Genomic DNA, 22,805 nt, shown 5'->3' with positions numbered 1-22,805 from the left:
TAGTAGTATGAAGATGTACTTCATGGAACCATCTCAGGACGATAGGATGTATGCAAGAGAGAAATAAAAGCTCCTCATGGCATAGTATTAACCTCCATAGTGGTCTGATTATGTCCATGGTTCTGTGCTCAAAGCATGGAAATATGTATTTTTTTTATTGTAGGCCTGTAATTTTTAGGAATAACTCGCTGAAATCTGTCCGAACAAGAGTCTAGTAAACATCCCGGGGTATGTTAAAATTTGGAACACGAAATCATAAATTATAATTTAATAAATAATCATAAAAAATAATAGTAATATAATAACAATACATTTAATTAAATAATATAATCAAACCAAAAACACTGAAATTTAAAATAGAGCGCCAAGTTCGCACATCACTGAGCAAAGTCGCAGAATTCGTTTTCAGTGTCTGATGACGAATTTCCCCCACGAATCATTATCACTCAATTCTGCAAGTAGTTCTAATTTACTGTATAAAGAATATGAGTAAAAGCACCTTGATATAAATAAAAGCAAGCTGCTATGCACAAAAAGGTAACCAATATCACCCTAGAACATCAATGTATACATAAAGTGCAGCGCTAAAATGAACAAAAAACAATAGTAAAAATCAATAGGAAGTCAATATAATAATGAATGGGTATAAATAAATGACCCTTAATTAATCCAGAACCATACACAAAATACATATATATATAAGAGTTCAAATGGAAATGTGATCCAAAGAATAAAGTGACTTTAGTGCTCAGGAGACATTAGGGTCCGGTATCCGTGCAATAATGGTAAAGGTAATGCGCACTCACCGGACGCGCATGTTATAAGCGCTTTTAGTGTAAAAAGATCCAGATGTCATCTGATAGTGGGTGGTCCTCCCTGTAATGTTGGGTAGTATAAAGCTGGTGTGGATGGTCCTCTTTCTTTAGGGGTCCCCCTATATTCCATCCAGGAAATCGCTCTGTGGACTAAAGTACTTCCCCAGGGGGCGACAGAGATACATCTGGTGTAGTAAGATGGCTGCCGGAGCTCCACATTGCTCCGGCGGTGTGACGTCACGGCGTGGTGTGGCTCCTCCTGACGCGTATCGTGCTCAAGCACGTCCTCAGAGGGGGGTCATTGGCGACGTGGAGCTCCGGTGGCCATCTTACTACACCAGATGTATCTCTGTCGCCCCCTGGGGGAGTACTTTAGTCCACAGAACGATTTCCTGGACGGGTCATTGCCACACAGTGAAAGTCTGCCCACGCAGAGGGATACTACCCACCAGGAATATAGGGGGACCCCTAAAGAAAGAGGACCATCCACACCAGCTTTATACTACCCAACATTAGAGGGAGGACCACCCACTATCAGATGACATCTGGATCTTTTTACACTAAAAGCGCTTATAACATGCGCGTCCGGTGAGTGTGCATTACCTTTACCATTATTGCACGGATACCGATTTCCTAGACGGATCATTGCCACACAGTGAAAGTCTGCCCACACAGAGGGATACTACCCACCAGGAATATAGGGGGACCCCTAAAGAAAGAGGACCATCCACACCAGCTTTATACTACCCAACATTAGAGGAAGGACCACCCACTATCAGATGACATCTGGATCTTTTTACACTAAAAGCGCTTATAACATGCGCGTCCGGTGAGTGCGCATTACCTTTACCATTATTGCACGGATACCGATTTCATGGAAGGATCATTGCCACACAGTGAAAGTCTGCCCACGCAGAGGGATACTACCCACCAGGAATATAGGGGACCCCTAAAGAAAGAGGACCATCCACACCAGCTTTATACTACCCAACATTAGAGGGAGGACCACCCACTATCAGATGACATCTGGATCTTTTTACACTAAAAGCGCTTATAACATGGGCGTCCGGTGAGTGCGCATTACCTTTACCATTATTGCACGGATACCGGACCCTCCTGAGCACTAAAGTCACTTTATTCTTTGGATCACATTTCCATTTGAACTCATATACAGTCATGGCCGAAATTGTTGGCACCCTTGATATTTCTCCAGGAAATCATGTATTTCTCACGAAACGTATTGCATTAACACATGTTTTGCTATACACATGTTTATTCCCTTTGTGTGTATTGGGACAAAACAAAAAAAGGGAGGAAAGAAAGCAAATTCGACATAATGTCACACAAACCTCCAAAAATGGGCTGGACAAAAGTATTGGCACCCTTTCACAACTGCGGATAAATAAGAATGTTACAAGCATGTGATGCTCCTGTAAACTCACCTGGGGCAAGTAACAGGTGTGGGCAATATAGAAATCACACCTGAAAGCAGATAAAAAGGAGAGACGTTCACTTAACCTTTGCATTGTGTGTCTGTCTGTGCCACACTAAGCATGGACAACAGAAAGAGGAGACGAGAACTGTCTGAGGACCTGAGAACCAAAATTGTGGCAAAATATCAACAATCTCAAGGTTACAAGTCCATCTCCAGAGAACTAGATTTGCCTTTGTCCACAGTGCGCAACATTATCAAGAAGTTTGCAACCCATGGCACTGTAGCTAATCTCCCTGGTCGTGGACGGATGAGGAAAATTGATGAAAGATTGCAACGCAGAATAGTCCGGATGGTGGATAAGCAGCCCCAAACATGTTCCAAAGACATTCAAGCTGTCCTGCAGGCTCAGGGAGCATCAGTGTCAGCGCGAACTATCCGTCGACATTTAAATGAAATGAAACGCTATGGCAGGAGACCCAGGAGGACCCCACTGCTGACACAGAGACATAAAAAAGCAAGACTACAGTTTGCCAAAATGTACTTGAGTAAGCCAAAAGCCTTCTGGGAAAACGTCTTGTGGACAGATGAGACCAAGATAGAGCTTTTCGGTAAAGCACATCATTCTACTGTTTACCGAAAACGGAATGAGGCCTACAAAGAACAAAACACAGTACCTACGGTAAAATATGGTGGAGGTTCAATGATGTTTTGGGGTTGTTTTGCTGCCTCTGGCACTGGGTGCCTTGACTGTGTGCAAGGCATCATGAAATCTGAGGATTACCAAAGGATTTTGGGTCGCACTGTAGGGCCCAGTGTCAGAAAGCTGGGTTTGCGTCCAAGATCCTGGGTCTTCCAGCAGGACAATGACCCCAAACATACGTCAAAAAGCACTCAGAAATGGATGGCAAAGAAGCGCTGGAGAGTTCTGAAGTGGCCAGCAATGAGCCCAGATCTAAATCCCATTGAACACCTGTGGAGAGATCTTAAAATTGCTGTTGGGAAAAGGTGTCCTTCCAATAAGAGAGACCTGGAGCTGTTTGCAAAGGAAGAGTGGTCCAAAATTCCGGGTGAGAGGTGTCAGAAGCTTATTGATGGTTATAGGAAGCGACTGATTTCAGTTATGTTTTCCAAAGGGTGTGCAACCAAATATTAAGTTAAGGGTGCCAATACTTTTGTCCAGCCCATTTTTGGGGTTTTGTGTGACATTATGTCATATTTGCTTTTCTGCCTCTGTTTTATATTTGTTCCAATACATACAAAGGGAATAAACATGTGTATAGCAAAACATGTGTTAATGCAATACCTTTTTTGTGTGAAATACTTGATTTTCAGGAAAAATATCAAGGGTGCCAACAATTTCGGCCATGACTGTATATATATATATATGTATTTTGCGTATGGTTCTGGATTAATTAAGGGTCATTTATCTATACCCATTCATTATTATATTGACTTCCTATTGATTTTTACTATTGTTTTTTGTTCATTTTAGCGCTGCACTTTATATATACATTGAAGTTCTAATTTACTATCGCTGTTCTCTAGCCGGTCTAAAACCACTTTTGACCTAAAGGGATGCTTTTTGGACGACATGGACGTTTCTCAGTTTCCAGGCAGAAAGAACAGTAGAAATGTAGGCAGGGGACAGGACAACGCACTAGGGACAAAATGTATGTGAAATGGTTTGATACAGTAATGTTTTACTATGTGATTTTAGTGAATTTAGTAAATATCACTTTTACAACTTTAAGATTTCCCACCAGTTCCATCCCCGTACGTCCTGACACCGCAGGGGACGGAACACAGAAGACATGCCGGCATCCGCCGGAGGACATTGCACGGAACACTGCAGGAGGGACATCGCGGGAGCTAAGGGCAAGGTAAGTGAAGAAGAGATCCCGGAGCAGCACTGCAGGGTATTCCCGCGTGTAGCTCGGGGTTACCACTTGTGGTGCTGAAACTTTACCCTGAGCTACACTTGTGAATACCTCCAGGGAGGTTAAGGAAAAGCAAAATGTAATGAAAGAAAAACACTTACAAACCAACAGAGGTTAAAGCATATGGTTTGATATGGTTTCCAACCGACAAAATGGCCGGGATACGTGGCGCGATGACGTCAGAGGACGTAGCTCCACCCTACACGTTTCGTCATAAATGACATGGCCTACGACATTCATCACGCCTTAAATATTGCAACTGAGAGGAAATGAACCGCTCTCAATCGCGTTCCACGGACTGGAACCACAAATTGAAACAATTACAAACGTTTCGGCGTTCTCGTGTTTCTTTTATTTGTATCGGTATGACACAAAAAAGTGGAGAAACAAAAAGTCAAACCTGACACATTCCAAGCAAAACCCCCCAAAATGGAGCAGACAAAATTATTGGAACTCTTATTTTAATATTTGTTAGCACACCCCCTTGGAAAAAAAATACCTGAAATCAATGGCTTCCTGTAACCATCAAGTTCTTCCTCCTCTGTGCTGGAATTTTGGAGCACCCTTGTTTTGCCAACTGCACCAGGTCTCTTGGATTGGAAGGGTGTGACAGGAGTCACTTTGGGTGGGGGGCCCATGGAACACAGCTCACTGAGGAGACCCCTGTCTCAGCTCCCCATATCCCTCTTATGTGTAAATCACCTTGTGCCTGTTAGGGGTACAGGGTGATCTGTCCTAATATTGGGGTGGGGGGTTGTTGATTGTTTAATGCCATGTGGTTGCATTCCATTGTTCTATTGTGTGTCTTGCTCCGGAGCAAACTATTATGGGATGTATGTGTTTGCGTATTGGCTTGGTGGGGGGTGTTTCCAGCAGCCCTCCCTCCTGTTGGGACTGTCTGCTAGTGTGTCTCTTGTTACTAAAGTTAGATTGCCCCGCCCTGTGTCATTATGCAGGGAGGTGGGATTGTCTCCTGAGTGTATATATCTTGCATCTGTGTTAAAATAGTCTATTTCCTGGTTTACTTCAAGATTGGTGTCATCTAGTCTTGTATGGGCAGCGGTGGTGTCTGTGGTCGGTGTTCGGATGAGGAGGCGGTAGTCTAACGGAAGTACCCAAGTGCAGTGTGGTCAATTCCGTTACAAAGGGTTCCTCCTCCCAACTGCTGTTTTGAGATCTCTTCACAGGAGCTTTATGAGATTGCCCTGGATTGTTAGCTGTGGACTCACCCCTTTGTTGCTGCACACTATTTCCCTCCTATGGTGAGTTTTCCTGGCTGTACCTTGCACCCTTTGGTGTACTGGAATACTTCAATCAATGCCCCACACATTGGGTCCCATGTGATTTACCTCTGTGTTTTCTCTCTCTCTGCATTCCTAGTTCATCACACCCATAAGTCCCGAGACCAAGTAGGAGCCAGAGTCCATTTTTCTCGTTCACAATTTTTATTTAGAAAACAAATGCCAAAGAATAGTTTTGTTAGCAGTCAAACCAAAAAAGTTTGGTATACAACAAGATCAAATTCAAGTAACAATTTAGTCTCTAAAAGTGGTGGGATTACCATAGTTATGGGAGCTGAAGGTAAAAGTTGTTAATAGGGTGTGAGAAAAACAATACATATCGGAGCACTGGCTCTGAAATATTACAACTACATAACAGACCAAGAGTTGTAGGGGAGGAAGAAGAGGGAGAAAAAGAAGGAGTGGCAGGACCTGGATCACCTGCTGGTGGCACTGTGGTTCCCAGAGCTGAGTTTTAGTGGCCACCAGTGGGTGTCACCTAGCAGATTCAGTAATTAGGCTCCACCTGATGCTGGCTGCTGGGAAGGTACAGCCCTGGCCAAAAGTTTTGAGAATGACTCAAATATTAATTTTCACAAAGTCTGCTGCTTCAGTGTTTTTAGACCTTTTTGTTTGATGTTACTATGTTATACTGAAGCATAATGAAAAGCATTTCATAAGTGTCAAAGGCTTTTATTGACAGTACGTTTATGCAAAGAGTCAATATTTGCAGTTCTGCCCAATTTCAAGACCTCTCCAGTTCTCCCCGGCATGCTGTCCGTCAACTTCTAGGCCACATCCTGGCTGATGGCAGCCCATTCTTGCATAATCAATGCTTGGAATTTGTCAGAATGTGTGGGGTTTTTTTTGTTCACCTGACTCTTGAGGATTGACCACAAGTTCTCAATGGGATTAAGGTCAGGGGAGTTCCCTGGCCATGGACCCAAAATGTCGATGTTTTGTTCCCCAAGCCACTTAGTTCTGACTTTTGCCTTATGGCAAGGTGCTGCATCATGCTGGAAAAGGCATGGTTCCTCACCAATCTGTTCTTGGATGGTTGGGAGAATTTGCTCTCGGAGGATGTTTTTGGACCATGCTTTATTCGTGGTTGTGTTCTTGTTCAGAATTGTAAGTGAGCGCACTCCCTTGGCTGAGAAGCGACCCCACACATGAATGGTCTCAGGATGCTTTACTGTTGGCATGACACAGGACTGATGGTAGGATTTCCGGATGCCTCAATCGGAAAGGGGATTCATCAGTGGAAATGACCTTTTTCAGAATATCAGTCTGTCCCGGATGTTTTTCCTAGAGAGAATTGGCTTCTTTGCTGCCCTTCTTGACACCAGGCCATCCTCCAAGAGTCTTCTCCTCACTGTGCGTGCCGATGCCCTCACACCTGCCTGCTGCCATTCCTGAGCAAGCTCTACACCGGTGGTGCCCAGAACCTGCAGCTGATTCATCTTTAGGAGATGGTCCTGGTGCTTGCTGGACTTTCTTGGGCACCCTGAAGCCTTCTTCACAACAATTGAACCTCTCTCCTTGACGTTCTTGATGATCGGATAAATGGTTGATTTAGGTGCAATCTTACCTGCACTCAATATTCCTTACGAAAGGAGTGGATAAAGTGGGGGTAAAGGAAGGAAGAGGACTCTGGGGTGTCTATAGGTGGAGATCCAGCAATCCTGGAAGTAGAGGGAACCATTAGTGGATGTATCGGGGATGAGTCAAAGCCAGGTGCATGGAAATGATCAACCCATGGCTGCCATCATTTAGTATAAATAGGGACCATATCCTGCAATGAGGCTTCAATTTTAGCATGGACTATAGGTTGAGTGATCCTGTTTTTCATTTTGATAAGGCAAGGGCTGGGGGATTTCCAGGCCTTATTAACCGCTTCCTGTCCGCCCCATAGCAAAAATACTGCTACAGGGCGGCACGGGTGCAAAATCACATATATATACGTCATTATGCATTTCCACCCCGCGCTACCCACGCCGCCATTCACGACTGCAGCTGTCAATCACCGGACCTCGGCCAGTAATTACTCGCCGGTGCCCGGTGATTTCCGACGATCACCAACGGGAAGGAGGACTGTTTTGCTTACTAACAGTCCTCCCTGTCAGCTCGGGCACACTGCTCGGCACAGCCATCCAAAGCAGTGAGATTACAATGAAACACACACACAACCCCCTAGTAAACACTCCCAGCACACAGTTAACCCTTTGATTGCCCCTCATGTTAACCCCTTCCTGCCCAGTGCCATTAGTACAGTATCAGTGCTTTTTTTTTTAGCCCTTATAACTGTTTTGGTGTCACTGGGGATGTCAGTAACACCAAGTCAGTTCCCCCCCCAATGTCAGAATGCCCGCCGCAGTCCCGCTATAAGTCGCTAATCGCCATTACTAAAAATAATCCCAGTATCTATACCGCCATTTGTAGATGCTAGAACTTTCACGTAAACCAGTTAATTTACACATATTGGGATTTTTTTTTTTTAGCAAAGACATGTCGCAGAATACATTTTGGCCTAAATTTATGACGAAATTTGATTTTTTAAATTTTTTTACTGGATATGTTTAATAGCAAATAGTTTTTTTTCTCAAAATTGTCGGTCTTTTTTTTTTTTAGTGCAAAAAATAAAAAACGCACAGGTGACCAAATACCACCAAAAGAAAGCTCAATTCGTGGGGAAAAAAATGAAATTTCATTTGGGTGCAGCGTTGCACGACCACGCAATTGTCCGTTAAAATAACGCAGCGCCATAACGCAAAAAATGGCCTGGTCAGGAAGGGGGGGGGAATCCTCAAGAGGGCAAGGGGTTAAGCTGTGTTACCTTGCCTGTCTAAATCGCTGTTCAAGCCCCTCCCCCCAAGATAGTTGTGGCCCCCAGGCCGATCTTTCCATGGATACTGTGCCTGGCCGCTAGGTGCCTTCCCCCCCATTCCTGCACTCATGGCTAGGAAAAGGGCAGAGCAGCCTGGAACAGTAAAGCCTGTAAATGAGAAATGAGAAGAAGGAGGTGCAGGCTGTGCTCTCTCCTGTCAGTGGAGCCAGTCTCCATAAAGCAGATGACACAGGATCGCTCTTACATCGGCATGTTCAGTGTTTCATTTATTCCCTGGCTCACTGCTGCCGAAGGATGAGGGGTCATTGGAGGAGATAGGGGATGGGAGATTGGGGGGGGATTTGTACTAGGAGAGGGGATTGGGGGGAATTTGTGCTAGGAGAGGGGATTGCGGAAATTTGTGCTAGGGGAGGGGATTGGGGGGAATTTGTGCTAGGAGAGGGGATTGGGGGAAATTTGTGCTAGGGGAGGGGATTGGGGGGAATTTGTGCCAGGAGAGGGGATTGGGGGGAATTTGTAAAAAGAAAGATGATTGGGGGGGATTTGTACTAGGAGAGGGGATTGGGGAAATTTGTGCTAGGAGAGGGGATTGGGGGGGGAATTGTGCTAGGAGAGGGGATTGGGGGAGGATTTGTACTAGGATAGGGGATTGGAGGGAATTTGAGTAACGATAGGGGATGGGGGGGATTTGTACTAGGTGAGGGAATTGGGGAAAGTTGTGCTAGGGGAGGGGATTTGGGGGGGGGGGGTAATTTGTGCTAGGAGTGGGGATTGGGGGGGACTTGTACTAGGAGAGGGGATTGGGGGGAATTTGTGCTAGGAGAGGGGATTGGGGGGAATTTGTGCTAAGAGAAGGGATGGGGGGGATTTGTACTAGGAGAGGGAATTGGTACTAGGAGAGGGGATTGGGGAAATTTGTGCTAGGAGAGGGCATTGGGGGGGGGGGGGGGGGGTAATTTGTACCAGGAGAGGGGATTGGGGAAATTTGTGCTAGGTGAGGAGATTGGGGGGGAATTTGTACTAGGAAAGGGGATTGGGGAAATTTGTGCTAGGAGAGGGCATTGGGGGGGGGGGGGGATTTGTACTAGGAGAGGGGATGGGGGGAATTTGTACTAAGAGAGGGGAATGGGGGCAATATGTACTAGGAGAGTGGATTAAGGGGGAATTTGTGCTAGGAGAGGGGATTGGGAGGAATTTGTACTAGGAGAGGGGATTGGGGGAATTTGTACTAGGAGAGGGGATTGGAGGAGATTTGTCTTAGGAGGGGGGATTGGGATGGGTTGTGCTTGGGGGAGGGATTTGTACTAGGAGGGGGAATTTGGGTGGGGAGGGAGGATTTTTGCTGGGAAGGGTAATTTTGAGGGGGTTGTGTTAGGAGGAGGTATTTAGGGGGATTTGTGCTAGGAGGGGGGATTTTGGGGAGAGGATTTGTGCTAGGGTGGAAAATATAAGGGGAAAGAGGGTGTGTGCTAGGAGGGGTGAAGTAGAACTACAGGTGAAGTTTTTTGTTTTTGGGGGGTGCAAGTAGCTGGTCTTGCCTAGGTGCAAAATATTCTAAAACCAGCCCTGGTCACGGTCCTCAGGAGCGCCCCACCAGATGAACAAGCTAGGGTCCAGTAGCAGATGTAGTAGCTTGGGATCAAGCAGAAGCGTAGTCAGGAAACAAGCCAGAGGTCGATAACAAGTGGTAGCGGGGATACTGATGGACAAGAGCGACATATTGGCTGGAGAGAGCACAATAATCGGGAAAGCAGGAATGCAAAGGCATGGCTAAAGAAAAAAAGGAAGTTCATGGGAGGAGCAAAGGGTTCAAAGTTCAAGAAAATCAAGGTTCAAGGCAGGATGGTTCAAGACATTTCCCAGGGAGAAGCCCAGCATTCCATGCGGCTCAGCAGGAAGAGACACCGCCAGACACAACAGAGGTTGCGGGTGCAGACTCGGGTCCTGACACCCTGGCAGTAAAAGTGGACACTTAGCTGGTAAGAATACCTCAATATCGGCTGAAATTTCCAGAGACCCCCTTCGGAGGTCCATGACACATCACCAGATCTTTGCACCAAGGTAAGTCGTTGTCCTGGAGAAAGAAGGATGAAAAAAAGAAACATCTCTGATAGGGTGGGGCTCACATTTAGATTTAATTATAGTATCCTGAGGAAGCTGAGCAGAGGGCGGAGTCAACCCATGCATGGTGCCATGGAGTTATCAGGAAAAACATTTCCCACACCGAAGACAGAAATGTGGCTTCTCCCCCGTCTGATTGCCCTGCATAGCATTTTCACAGTCAAGACAGGAATACGGCTTCTCCCCTTTGGGATCCCTCTGATGTCTGTAAAGATTGGCCTTCCCTGAAAAACATTTCCCGCACTCAGGGCAGGAATACGGCTTCTCCCCTTTGGGATCCCTCTGATGTCTGTAGAGATTGGCCTTCCCTGAAAAACATTTCCCGCACTCAGGGCAGGAATACGGCTTCTCCCTTTTGGGATCCCTCTGATGTCTGTAAAGATTGAACTTCCCTGTAAAACATTTCCCGCACTCAGGGAAGGAATACGACTTCTCCCCCGTGTGAATTCTCTGATGTTTGTGAAGATGGGACACCTGTGAATTTCCTTGAATCAGGGAAGGAATGTGTCTTCTCCCCCATGTGAGATCTCTGATGCATAGCAAGTTCTGATTTCAGTGAAAAACATTTCCTGCACTCAGCACAGGAATAAGGCTTCACCCCCATGTGAGACCGCTGATGTGCGTAAAGATGGGATGCCTGGGAAAAACATTTTCCGCACTCAGAACAGAAATACGGCTTCTCCCCCGTGTGAGACCTTTGATGTTTAATAAGGTCTGATTTCTGTGGAAAACATTTCCCGCACTCGGGACAGAACTTCATGTTCTCTCCTGTGTGAATTTGCTGATGTCTGTAAAGATGGGACGTCTGTGAAAAACATTTTCCACACTCAGGACAGGAAAATGGCTTTTCCCCTCTATGAGACCTTTGATGTCTAAGAAGGTCTGATTTCTGTGAAAAACATTTCCCGCACTCAGCACAGAAAAATGGTTTCTCCCCTGTGTGAATCCTCTGATGTCTGTAAAGACTGGACTTCTTTGAAAAACATTTCCCGCACTCAGGGCACAAAAGCTTCTCTCCCACGTGTGATCTTTGATGTAGAACAAGTCCTGATTTCCGTGTAAAACATTTCCCGCACTCAGGGCAGGAATAAGGCTTCTCCTCTGTGTGAGATTTCTGATGTAGAAATAGTTCTGCATTCCATCTAAAACATTTCCCACACTCAGGACAGGAATACAGCTTTTTCCTCGTGTGAGACTTCTGATGTATGAGAAGATGGGACAGTTGTGAAAAACATTTCCCGCACTCCGCACAGGAATTCAGCTTCTTGTTGAAATGAGATTTATAATGTATGATGAGTTCTGATATTTTAAAAAATCTTTCCCCACATTCAGAACAGGAACATTTCTCCTCCTGAATTCCGGCACCATCCCTCACAGTAGGAGGTTGCTCAGAGTCAGAGGGATTTGATGGTCCATCCACACTGTGAAGTCCACCATCCATAGCTGAGCTCATTGTCTTTTCTCCTGGACAATCTCTTGTGATCTCCTCATCTTCCATTTTACAGCTTAGAGGTAAAGTGAGATGATCCTTTGAGGGTTCCTCCATGACGTGTCCTGGAAAGATATAAAAACACAATCAATAGATGGGAGATGGTTAGTTCACCTAAATCAAGATTCCATCTGGATCAGGTAGGATTTAGTGAGCTGAGCAGATGTTCTCTGTGGATGTCCAAACCAGCTGTGACTTCTCCTCTTCAGTAAAAGGTCCTTTGGTCCTCCCCCCCAGATCACTTCTACATTTCCCCAGCCTTGTCAGAAGAGCAGGAACCAATGGGGACTGGGAGGGGCATGCTCTTCACACACCCACAAGCCTAGGCACTGGGTCATGTGATCTCTGATAATGAAGAGGTTCAGACTTGTAGAACCTTTAGCATCGAACAAGTGACCATAGGCCTAGGCATCAAATCAAGATTCCATCTGGATCAGGTAGGTTTTAGTGAGTAGATGTTCTCTGCAGATGTCCCAACCAGCTGTGACTTTACCTCTTTAGTAAAAGGTCCTTTGGTCCTCCCCCCAGATCACTTCTACATTTCCCCAGCCTTGTCAGAAGAGCAGGAACCAATGGGGACTGGGAGGGGCATGTTCTTCACACAACCACAAGCCTAGGCACTGGGTCATGTGATCTCTGATAATGAAGAGGTTCAACGTTCAGACTTGGAGAACCTCCAGCACAGACCAAGAGACAATAGGCCTAGGCTTCTGGTGATGAGCAGCAGGAAGTATTTTCTTTGAAAATATAATGGCTTTAGTTTTCAATGTTCCTCCTGACTTTTCACCCCAACAAGACTGTTTTATGTTACCTCCAGCTATACATCAGCTCAAAGAAGAGGAACCAACCTAAGACGGTGCTCCTGCAACTAGGACTGACACACAACCTCATCCTGCCAACTGAACCCCAGAATCTACATAAATAGGGATGACAATGTGACTGAGTAGGTGTTCTGCCCCACCTAGTTGTATTTTTTCTGTTTTGTATTGAACTACTACTACTATAGAGGTTACTACTGTTTGATGTACGCTGACATCTACTGGTGGTTTAGGGCCACTACAACTTGTTTAAAGATGCAATGCCTGCTTAACCCCTTGCCCTCCTGAGGATTTCCCCCCCTTCCTGACCAGGCCATTTGTTGCGTTACGGCGCTGCGTTACTTTAACTGACAATTGCGCGGTCATGCAATGCTGCACCCAAATTAAATTTACGTCCTTTTTTCCCCACAAATTGAGCTTTCTTTCGGTGGTATTTTGTCGCCTCTGCGTTTTTTATTGTTTGCGCTATAAGCAAAAAAAGAACCGACACTTTTGAGAAAAAAAACAATATTTTGGACTTTTTGCTAATAAACATGTCCAGTAAAAAAATTTTACAAATCAAATTTCATCATAAATTTAGGCCAAAATATATTCTGCTCCATGTCTTTGCTAAAAAAATCCCAATACGTGTAAATTAATTGGTTTGGGTGAAAGTTGTAGCATTTACAAATGGCGGTACTGGAAAGTTTTTTATTTTAGTTTTTAGTTTTAGTAGTAATGGCAGCGATCAGCGACTTATAGCGGGACTGCGGTGGGCATTCTGACACTGGGGGGGAACTGACTAACTGTCACTGACATCTCCAGTGACACAGATACAGTGATCAGTGCTAAAAAAAAGAAAAAAAGCACTGACACTGTACTAATGGCACTGGGCAGGAAGGGGTTAACATCTCGGGCGATCAAAGGGTTAACTGTGTGCTGCTTTACTATGTGCTGTGTCCGTGTGCTTCACTGTAAGCACACTGATTTGAATGGCTGTGCCCCGCCCCCTAGTAAAACACTCCCCCTCACACAGTTAACCCTTTCACTGAATATTAAACTTGACCCCTTCCTCCCCAGTGCCATTAGTACAGTGTCAGTGTTTTTTTTTTTTGCACTGATCACTGTATTGGTGTCACTGGGGATGTCAGTGACCCCAAGTCAGTACCCCCCAATGCACAGCCATCCAGAGCAGTGTGCACGCGCTGACAGGGAGGAGAACTGTTTACAAACAGTTCTCCTCCCCGTCAGAGATGCTCAGCAATCACTGGCCGGGATCCTAATGGCGCAGGTAGGGCACGCGCCCCCTACCCAGAAATGCAAAATCATGTACAGTGGGGATCGAAAGTTTGGGCACCCCAGCTAAAAATTTGTATTAATGTGCATAAAGAAGCCAAGGAAAGATGGAAAAATCTCCAAAAGGCATCAAATTACAGATTAGTCATTCTTATAATATGTCAACAAAAGTTAGATTTTATTTCCATCATTTACACTTTCAAAATAACAGAAAACAAAAAAATGGCGCCTGCAAAAGTTTGGGCCCCCTGCAGAGTTAATATCTTGTACTGCCCCCTTTGGCAAGTATCACAGCTTGTAAACGCTTTTTGTAGCCAGCCAAGAGTCTTTCAATTCTTGTTTGAGGTATCTTTGCCCTTTCTTCCTTACAAAAGTCTTCCAGTTCTTTGAGATTTCTGGGCTGTCTGTCACGCACTGCTGTTTTAAGGTCTATCCATAGATTTTCAATTATGTTGAGGTCAGGAGATTGTGAAGGCCATGGCAAAACCTTCAGTTTACGCCTCTTGATGTAATCCCCCGTGGATTTCGAGGTGTTTTTAGGATCATTATCCATTTGTAGAAGCCATCCTCTCTTTAACTTCAGCTTTTTCACAGATGGCATCAAGTTACCATCCAAAATTTGCTGAAATTTTATTGAATCCATTTTTCCTTCTACTCGTGAGATGTTCCCTGTGCCACTGGCTGCAACACAACCCCAAAGCATGATTGATCCAACCCCGTGCTTAACAGTTGGACAGAGGTTCTTTTCATTAAATTCTGTGCCCCTTCTTCTCCAAACGTACCTTTGCTCATTCCGGCCAAAAAGTTCAATTTTAACCTCATCGGTCCACAGAACTTGTTTCCAAAATGCATCAGGCTTGTCTATATGTTCATTTGTAAAGTTCAAACGATGATTTTTGTGGTGAGGACGTAGAAGAGGTTTTCTTCTGATGACTCTTCCATGAAGACCATATTTGTACAAGTATCTCTTTATAGTGGAATAGTGTACCACAACTCCAGTGTCTGCCAGATCTTTCTGGAGGGATCGTGCAGTCAAACGTGGGTTTTGAATTGTTTTTCTCACAATCCTGCGAGCTGTTCTGTCTAATATTTTTCTTGGTCTTCCAGATCTTGCTTTAACTTCCACTGTTCCTGATGACTGCCATTTCTTAATTACATTCCGAACAGAGGATATTGACATCTGAAAACACTTTGCTATCTTCTTATAGCCTTCTCCAGCTTTGTGAGCGTCAACTATTTTCAGTTTCAGTTTTCTAGACAACTGCTTAGAAGAACCCATGGTGCTGATTGTTGGGGCAAGGTCAGATGAGTCTGGGCATTTAAAACCTTTGAGATTGACATAACCTGGTCTTCCCAGACGATGATTGAAAACAATCCATGACACTGGCAGGTCTCAGCTTTGCAAAGGGGGCAGTGCATGCTATAAATTCTGCAGGGTGCCCAAACTTTTGCAGACGCCATTTTTTTGTTTTCTGTTATTTTGAAAGTGTAAATGATGGAAATAAAATCTAACTTTTGTTGACATATTATAAGAATGTCTAATCTGTAATTTGATGCCTTTTGGAGATTTTTCCATCTTTCCTTGGCTTCTTTATGCACATTAATACAAATTTTTAGCTGGGGTGCCCAAACTTTCGATCCCCACTGTATATATACATGATTTTGCGCACCCGTGCCGCCCTGTAGCAGTATTTCTGCTATAGGGCGGTCAGGAAGCGGTTAATGCTAGTTAGTTCAGTCCCAGCTAGATCCTCCTAGTATCTTCCATGTTCCATCGGTTATTGTTGGAAGACTGAGCTCATTGTCCTATACTTCAAAATATAGAGAAAGCATCATCTGTCCTGCAATTATCTGTAAGTAAAATTGTGTTGGATTCAACTTCTGTGTCTTAGAGAAGAATTAGTCTGCCTGTGGATGTTGCCAAATCAGTAGGTGACCATATTGTCGGGACAGACTGGGCCTAAGGAGGTATGTGAGCGCATGAAGAGATGGATTTGTCAGATATCAGTATAATCTGGGGTGAATAGATGTGCCTTGGGTCTTGTGCAGAATACATGTCTCCCAAGGCAGTGCCCAGCCCCCCATTGGTTTGACAATCCCTTGCCCATTAGTATAGAAAATGGCCATTATTGATTTCTAAGATTTGACTCCAATGGGGTTCAGATTCCGCAAGTTCGCCCAACCCGCCCCGAACCTGACCCAGGTACGTTCATCTCATCACTATATATAAATCATGTCGGAGTAAATAATTTGTATCTGCAGCACAGAGGGAGAAGAAGATCTAATGTGCAGGATGGGTATCAGTACAAGGAGGTGACTATCATGAACCTATCCACATGCCGCCCAGCCACTGTATAAATACGGCGGCAGGGCGGCACGGCTGGGCAAAAGCACGTTTTAAAACGTGCGTTTTGTAAACAGGTAGGGGGCGCGCGCGAGGCGCGCCGCCGCCCTACCTGTCCCGCCGATCACAGCCACGGATGTCAGTCGCCGGGTCACAGCCGGTCGTTAGCGGCTATGTCCCGGTGATCGGCGGCAATCGCTGACAGAGAGCACAGCTGCAGTAGCTGTGCTTTCTGTCAGTTCCCTGACAGCTCCTGACAGGCTGATCAGGACAGAAGAGTTTCTCTCTCCCGATCAGCGGTGTTCCCTGCAGTACACACCCCGCCCCCTAGTAAAACACTCCCCCTCACACAGTTAACCCTTTCCCTGAATAATAAACTTAACCCCTTCCTCCCCAGTGCCATTAGTACAGTGTCAGTGTTTTTTTTTCTTGCACTGATCACTGTATTGGTGTCACTGGGGATGTCAGTGACCCCAAGTCAGTACCCCCCAATGTCAGAATGTCCGCCGCAGTCCCGCCATAAGTCACTGATCGCCGCCATAAGTTACTGATCGCCGCCATAAGTCGCTGATCGCCGCCATTATTAGTATAAAAAAAACCTAAAAATCCCAGTATCTCTCCCGCCATTTGTAAACGCTATAACTTTCACGTAAACCAATTAATTTACACGTATTGGGTTTTTTTTTAGCAAAGACATGTCGCAGAATGCATTTTGGCAGAAATTTATGACTAAATTTGATTTTTAAATTTTTTTTTTACTGGACATGTTTTATAGCAAAAAGTCCAAAATATTATTTTTTTTCCTCAAAATTGTCAGCCTTTTTTTTTTATAGCGCAAAAAATAAAAACCACACAGGTGATCAAATACCACCGAAAGAAAGCTCAATTTGTGGGGAAAAAAAGGATGTAAATTTCATTTATGTACCGTATTGCATGACCGCGCAATTGTCCATTAAACTAGCGCAGTGCTGTATAGCAGAAAAATGGTGTAAATTGCAGTATCTATACCATAGTTTGTAGACGCTATAACTTCACACAAAGCAATCAATATACACTTATTGGGATTTTTTTCACCAAAAACATGGAGCAGAATACATTTTGGCCTAAATTTATAACCAACTTTGAGTTTACTATATATTTTTTATAGCTGAAAGTAAAAAATATTGTTTTTCTTCAAAATTTTTGGCCTTTTTTTGTTGATAGCGTGACAAATAAAAAGCGCACAGATGATCAAATACCACTGAAAGAAAGCTCTATTTGTGTGAAAAAAGGATGTAAATTTCGTTTGGGTGCAGCATTGCATGATCAATTATCAGTTGAATCGAGTAGCAAAAAGAGGCCTGGCCATTAAGGGGGGTAAATCCTCTGGAGGTCAAGTGGCTATGACATCACTCATCTCTGCCCTACTCTGGACCAATCAGTGTGCAGTAACAGAGCAGAGATAACAGAAGAATATATTGTGGCTCACCTGTGCTGATCTCTGTAGGAGTGTCCTCCTCTTTGAATGTCCTCATCATTCCAGCCTCCTCCGTATATTGCTGATCATCCCTCACATACGTCTCTTCTACTTCACCCTCAACTTTCATCTTCATCAGATCTTCACCCTAAACCAACAGAATGGCAGAAAATAACATCTGTAATATAGAAGGATTTATGATGTGAGATCACATAGAAAATATCATCTTGTAGAGTCCACACATCGTCTCCACATGTCAGAGTGTTCCATCACTTTATGTTCCAGACCCTCAACTCCACCTACCTGATGAAGGTGAGGGACGGTGTGATCTTCCTGTGTAGAATCCCGGGAATACAGAGGACGGGGACATCTCTCTGGTGGGTTCCCATGACTGGATCCATCTACCTGATGATGGGGAGGGATGGTGTGACCTTCCTGTGTGGAATCCTGGGAATACAGAGGACGGGGACATCTCTCTGGTGGGTTCCCATGACTGGATCCATCTGTAGGAAACACACACACTGACTGAATCCATTGTTTCTATGTGTTTATCAGATGATGGGGGATCTAGGTGGATCCTCCGTACTGCTCTCTCCTTTACAATAAAGTCTCCTCTTACCCGGTGATGTGAGGGGCGGCTGATTGTCCATCATGACGTCCTTGTAGAGATCCTTGTGTCCTTCTAAATACTCCCACTCCTCCATGGAGAAATAGACAGTGACACCCTGACACCTTATAGGAACCTGACACACACAATGATACAGTCACCATCCAGACACATCCCTTGGCTGTTACTGGAGAATGTCCCAGAATTCCCGGCACCGCTCACCTCTCCTGTCAGCAGCTCCATCATCTTCTTAGTGACTTCTAGAATCTTCTGTATGTTGTCCCTCTCAGGTTTTAGGGAGCCACATAGAGGCACTGTGATGGTCATATGATCAGCTGACTTTACAAGAGGAAATCTCTGTATTGAGGAACCAATAGGAATATCGTGTTAGAATCCCAGAATCCTCCTCACCTCTCCAGTCAGGTCTGTGTTTTATTAATAGAGATGAGAGTGATGTCATGTGACCTCCCAGAATCCTCCTCACCTCTCCGGTCAGGTCTGTGTTTTATTAATAGAGATGAGAGTGATGTCATGTGACCTCCCAGAATCCTCCTCACCTCTCCGGTCAGGTCTGTGTTTTATAAATAGAGATAAGAGTGATGTCATGTGACCTCCCAGAATCCTCCTCACCTCTCCGGTCAGGTCTGTGTTTTATTAATAGAGATAAGAGTGATGTCATGTGACCTCCCAGAATCCTCCTCACCTCTCCGGTCAGGTCTGTGTTTTATTATTAGAGATAAGAGTGATGTCATGTGACTTCCCAGAATCCTCAAGGAAAAATGTCACCAGCACACCGAGGATCACCAATATGGGTCCAAAGGTTTTAATGAACGATCACATAGTTACAGCAAGGCAACGTTTCGGAGTCTCGCAGGACCCCTTCATCAGGCATGTGAAGGGGTCCTTCGAGACTCCGAAACGTTGCCTTGCTGTAACTATGTTGTCACAAGTTAGCCTGCAGCCTCCTGTTGTTTTGTCTTCCCTCCTTGCTGTTCGTGTTTCCTTCACATGTGTGTTGTTCTGTTCTCACCTGTGGGCGTCATCTGCTATTCCCTGGGTTTTATATTCTTCCCTTCCATCACTTCCTGGGCCGCCTCCTGGCTGGCTTGTCTATTTAAGACATGCTCAGTCTGTCTCACTTTGCCTGAGCAACGTTTGTTGTCGAAACTCCCCAGTGTTCTTCTGAATCCGTTTAGTCTATCTGTGTACCGACCCCGGCTTGTTCCTGACATCGCTAGTTTTCCGCCTGTCCTGACCTCGGCTTGCCTACTGGATCTCCTGTCTCTACTCCCATTGCACCCTGCTCCTGCTAGCGGTCTCTTCTACCTCAGCTGGGTGTACCTGGGGGCCGCGACCTGGTTCCAGCCTGCTCCAAGTCCATCCCCACCATCAGGGGCCCTGGTGAACAAGCAGGCTGGGGCTTAGACTCCGCGCCCTGGGGAACCCCAAGTTGGGGATTTAGGAGCTCACTACCACAGGTGCTGACATATGTGATCGTTCATTAAAACCTTTGGACCCATATTGGTGATCCTCGGTGTACTGGTAACCTTTTTCCTTGCTGATTTTGTTCGGTTCCAGCCGACGGTCACTGCAGCACCCACTTATACACACAGCCATTTTTAACACAGGAACGTGTGCGTTTGGATTGTACGTTTGCTCCCAGAATCCTCCTCACCTCTCTGGTCAGGTCTGTGTTTTATTATTAGAAATGAGAGTGATGTCATGTGACCTCCCAGAATCCTCCTCACCTCTCCGGTCAGGTCTGTGTATTAGTAATAGAGATAAGAGTGATGTCATGTGACCTCCCAGAATCCTCCTCACCTCTCCGGTCAGGTCTGTGTTTTATTAATAGAGATAAGAGTGATGTCATGTGACCTCCCAGAATCCTCCTCACCTCTCCGGTCAGGTCTGTGTATTAGTAATAGAGATAAGAGTGATGTCATGTGACCTTCCAGAATCCTCCTCACCTCTCCGGTCAGGTCTGTGTTTTATTAATAGAGATAAGAGTGATGTCATGTGTCCTCCCAGAATCCTCCTCACCTCTCCGATCAGGTCTGTGTTTTATTAATAGAGATGTGAGTGATGTCATGTGACCTCCCAGAATCCTCCTCACCTCTTCGGTAAGGTCTGTGTTTTATTAATAGAGATAAGAGTGATGTCATGTGACCTCCCAGAATCCTCCTCACCTCTCCGTCAGGTCTGTGTATTAGTAATAGAGATAAGAGTGATGTCATGTGACCTCCCAGAATCCTCCTCACCTCTCCGGTCAGGTCTGTGTTTTATTATTAGAAATAAGAATGATGTCATATGACCTCCCAGAATCCTCCTCACCTCTCCAATCAGCAGATAGATGATCTCCAGGGTGAGGTTTAGTATCCTCTCAGTCATGTGACTCTGGTGCTCCTCCATCCTCAATGATGTAGTATTTCTCTGTGGGTGGATAGCGGAGAATTATCCAGATGGTACTGGTTCAATATTAGGATGGTGATGTAAGGATTTAAAATGTACGCTTTCCTCTATTCATACTGCTTTAAGCCCCTCCCACTTTAGCTCACCCACCATTTGGTATTATATGCCCTACCCCATGCTCCACCTCCTGACCCACCCCCCTTCTTTGGGCAATTAATAATTAAAGTATCTCAGCCCCCAAACTGTAAGTTTTAGTACAGGAAAACACTTACCTCGTGCCTCAAAATTCTAATCAAGGTGACTACATAGTGTCCAAGTTTTGTCTCAGACGGTACACTCTGATGTTCATTGCTGGAAAACACTTTCCCCATTTCTCCCAATTTGGTCCTGCTTGCTGTCCTCCTGCTGGACAATTTCTACCCAAAGATTCCTGGGGGCTATTGTTGGAATATTTTTGTCAGAATTAAGGTGACGGGGGTGCGGGGAAAGCAGGAGGGAAGGTGGTATAGTTCAGGAGGAGGAGGAGCCCACACTGCTCCCACCTCGAATTTTACAGGGAACCCACAATAATTTTGTTTGATTTTTGCATAAAATTCCCACTTAACGTTCATACCAGCCCTGAAGAGTCTGGTATTGAAGTCCAGGAGTGCCCCACACTTTTTTTTTTTGGCAGGGTCACCAGTGGCATCCATACCAGACCCCTTTGAAGGACAAAGGTCTGGTATGTATTTCAAGGGTAAAACCCATTGTTTTTTTGTTGTGGGATCTCTCGTTACCATCGATAACATTCCCTCATTTTAGATATGGGTCCGATATAAGATGAACGGAATCCCCGGCCACAGACAGAGGGTAGAGGCTTCAATGGGGTTCAGATTCGGCTCCTGAACTTTAGTTGTGTTCTGTGGAGCCGTCTCCCCCCGAACCCAGGTATGGTCATCTCATTGAGAAGGTGACCCATCTCCACAATGAGGAGAATGTTCCGGCCCCGGAAGTGGGGGAATGTTCTGCCCCTGAAGGGGTTAATCTGGGTTCCCACACTATATATGTGTGTATCATCATCTGCTGGAGATAAAAGACGTCACAGTGACCATGGAGGAAGAGGACGGACGTGACTATGGAGGAAGAGGACGGACGTGACTATGGAGGAAGAGGATGGACGTGACTATGGAGGAAGAGGATGGACATGACTATGGAGGAAGAGTACGGACATGACTATGGAGGAACAGAACGGACATGACTATGGAGGAACAGTACGGACATGACTATGGAGGAACAGTACGGACATGACTATTGAGGAAGGGGATGGACATGACTATGGAGGAAGAGGACGGACATGACTATGGAGGAAGAGGACGGACGTGACTATGGAGGAAGAGGACGGACATGACAGGGGGTTACTGGGTGTAAATAAGAAAATCCATCTTATTACCTCCTCTGCTGCCACTTCCACCAACGCCTCCTCTCTACTTCCTCCCCAATCACCTCTCACCTGGAACTTCCTATTTATACCTGACATCACTTCCTGTCTTTACCTGACATCACTTCCTGTCTGTATTCCATAGAGCCTTCCTGCCTGGGTAGACATGAGATTATCACCTTGTGGAGCTCAGAGAAACTGCAGCCCCGAGAAATGTCTCGTGAACATAGCCCTATCATTGTTGCCAAGTGTCTTGAATGCTGCAGGACACTCCCGGGACTTTGGGTACTCTCCCATCGTGTCCTCATCCCGCAGATTCCAGGACACTTAGCAGAGTGGCAGTGAGGTGACGATGGCTGGAACACTCTCTGGGTTCCATCTAGGGTTGCCACCTCGTCCTTTTAAACTCGAGCACGTTAATTACACAGATTCTGCGGCTAATTGAATTCAGATAAAGCACTAATCAATTTAATTACCACCTGAATCAGCCTCAGAACTCATGCCATTAATATGTGTTCGGGTTTAAAGGGATGAGGTGGCAACCCTACTGCTGGAAC

The 22,805-nt window shown here is 45.3% G+C and overlaps 3 protein-coding genes across 3 annotated transcripts in view; 1 reads left to right on the top strand and 2 right to left on the bottom strand.

Annotated features, from left to right (window-relative positions):
- Positions 1-22,805, top strand: part of LOC149441101 (uncharacterized) — a 261,575-nt gene that overhangs the window by 16,451 nt on the left and 222,319 nt on the right. The gene's annotated exons all lie outside the window — the stretch shown is intronic.
- Positions 10,429-22,805, bottom strand: part of LOC149441108 (uncharacterized) — a 65,498-nt gene continuing 53,121 nt past the window's right edge. The window contains exon 9 of the mRNA XM_089657774.1: positions 10,429-11,534. Coding sequence (XP_089513900.1) covers positions 10,846-11,534 — 689 coding nt within the window. The 3' untranslated portion in view covers positions 10,429-10,845. The remainder of the gene's footprint in view (positions 11,535-22,805) is intronic.
- Positions 11,594-22,316, bottom strand: LOC149441109 (uncharacterized). The gene is made up of 8 exons (XM_089657721.1): positions 22,261-22,316; positions 20,754-20,852; positions 18,645-18,779; positions 18,435-18,558; positions 18,119-18,318; positions 17,828-17,897; positions 11,760-11,987; positions 11,594-11,694 (listed from the first exon to the last, which is right to left on the bottom strand). Exons 2-8 carry the CDS (start codon positions 20,829-20,831, stop codon positions 11,594-11,596), a joined length of 936 nt encoding a protein of 311 aa, XP_089513847.1. The 5' UTR covers positions 20,832-20,852; positions 22,261-22,316.

Source organism: Staurois parvus, unplaced genomic scaffold (assembly GCF_062004578.1).
Source record: "Staurois parvus isolate SC_StPar_1 unplaced genomic scaffold, SC_StPar_1.0 ptg001026l, whole genome shotgun sequence".
In the NCBI taxonomy this organism is placed as follows: domain Eukaryota; kingdom Metazoa; phylum Chordata; class Amphibia; order Anura; family Ranidae; genus Staurois; species Staurois parvus.
This window is presented reverse-complemented; position numbering and strand designations above follow the sequence as displayed.

Excerpts from the sequence above, each read along its gene's own strand:
- LOC149441109 (XM_089657721.1), bottom strand. The coding sequence starts at position 20,831 with ATGGAGGAGCACCAGAGTCACATGACTGAGAGGATACTAAACCTCACC. Across the intron at positions 18,559-18,644 it reads TGGAGCTGCTGACAGGAGAG|GTTCCTATAAGGTGTCAGGG; the intron begins GTGAGCGGTGCC and ends TGTGTGTGTCAG. Across the intron at positions 17,898-18,118 it reads CCGTCCCTCACCTTCATCAG|CAATATACGGAGGAGGCTGG; the intron begins GTAGGTGGAGTT and ends AGGGATGATCAG.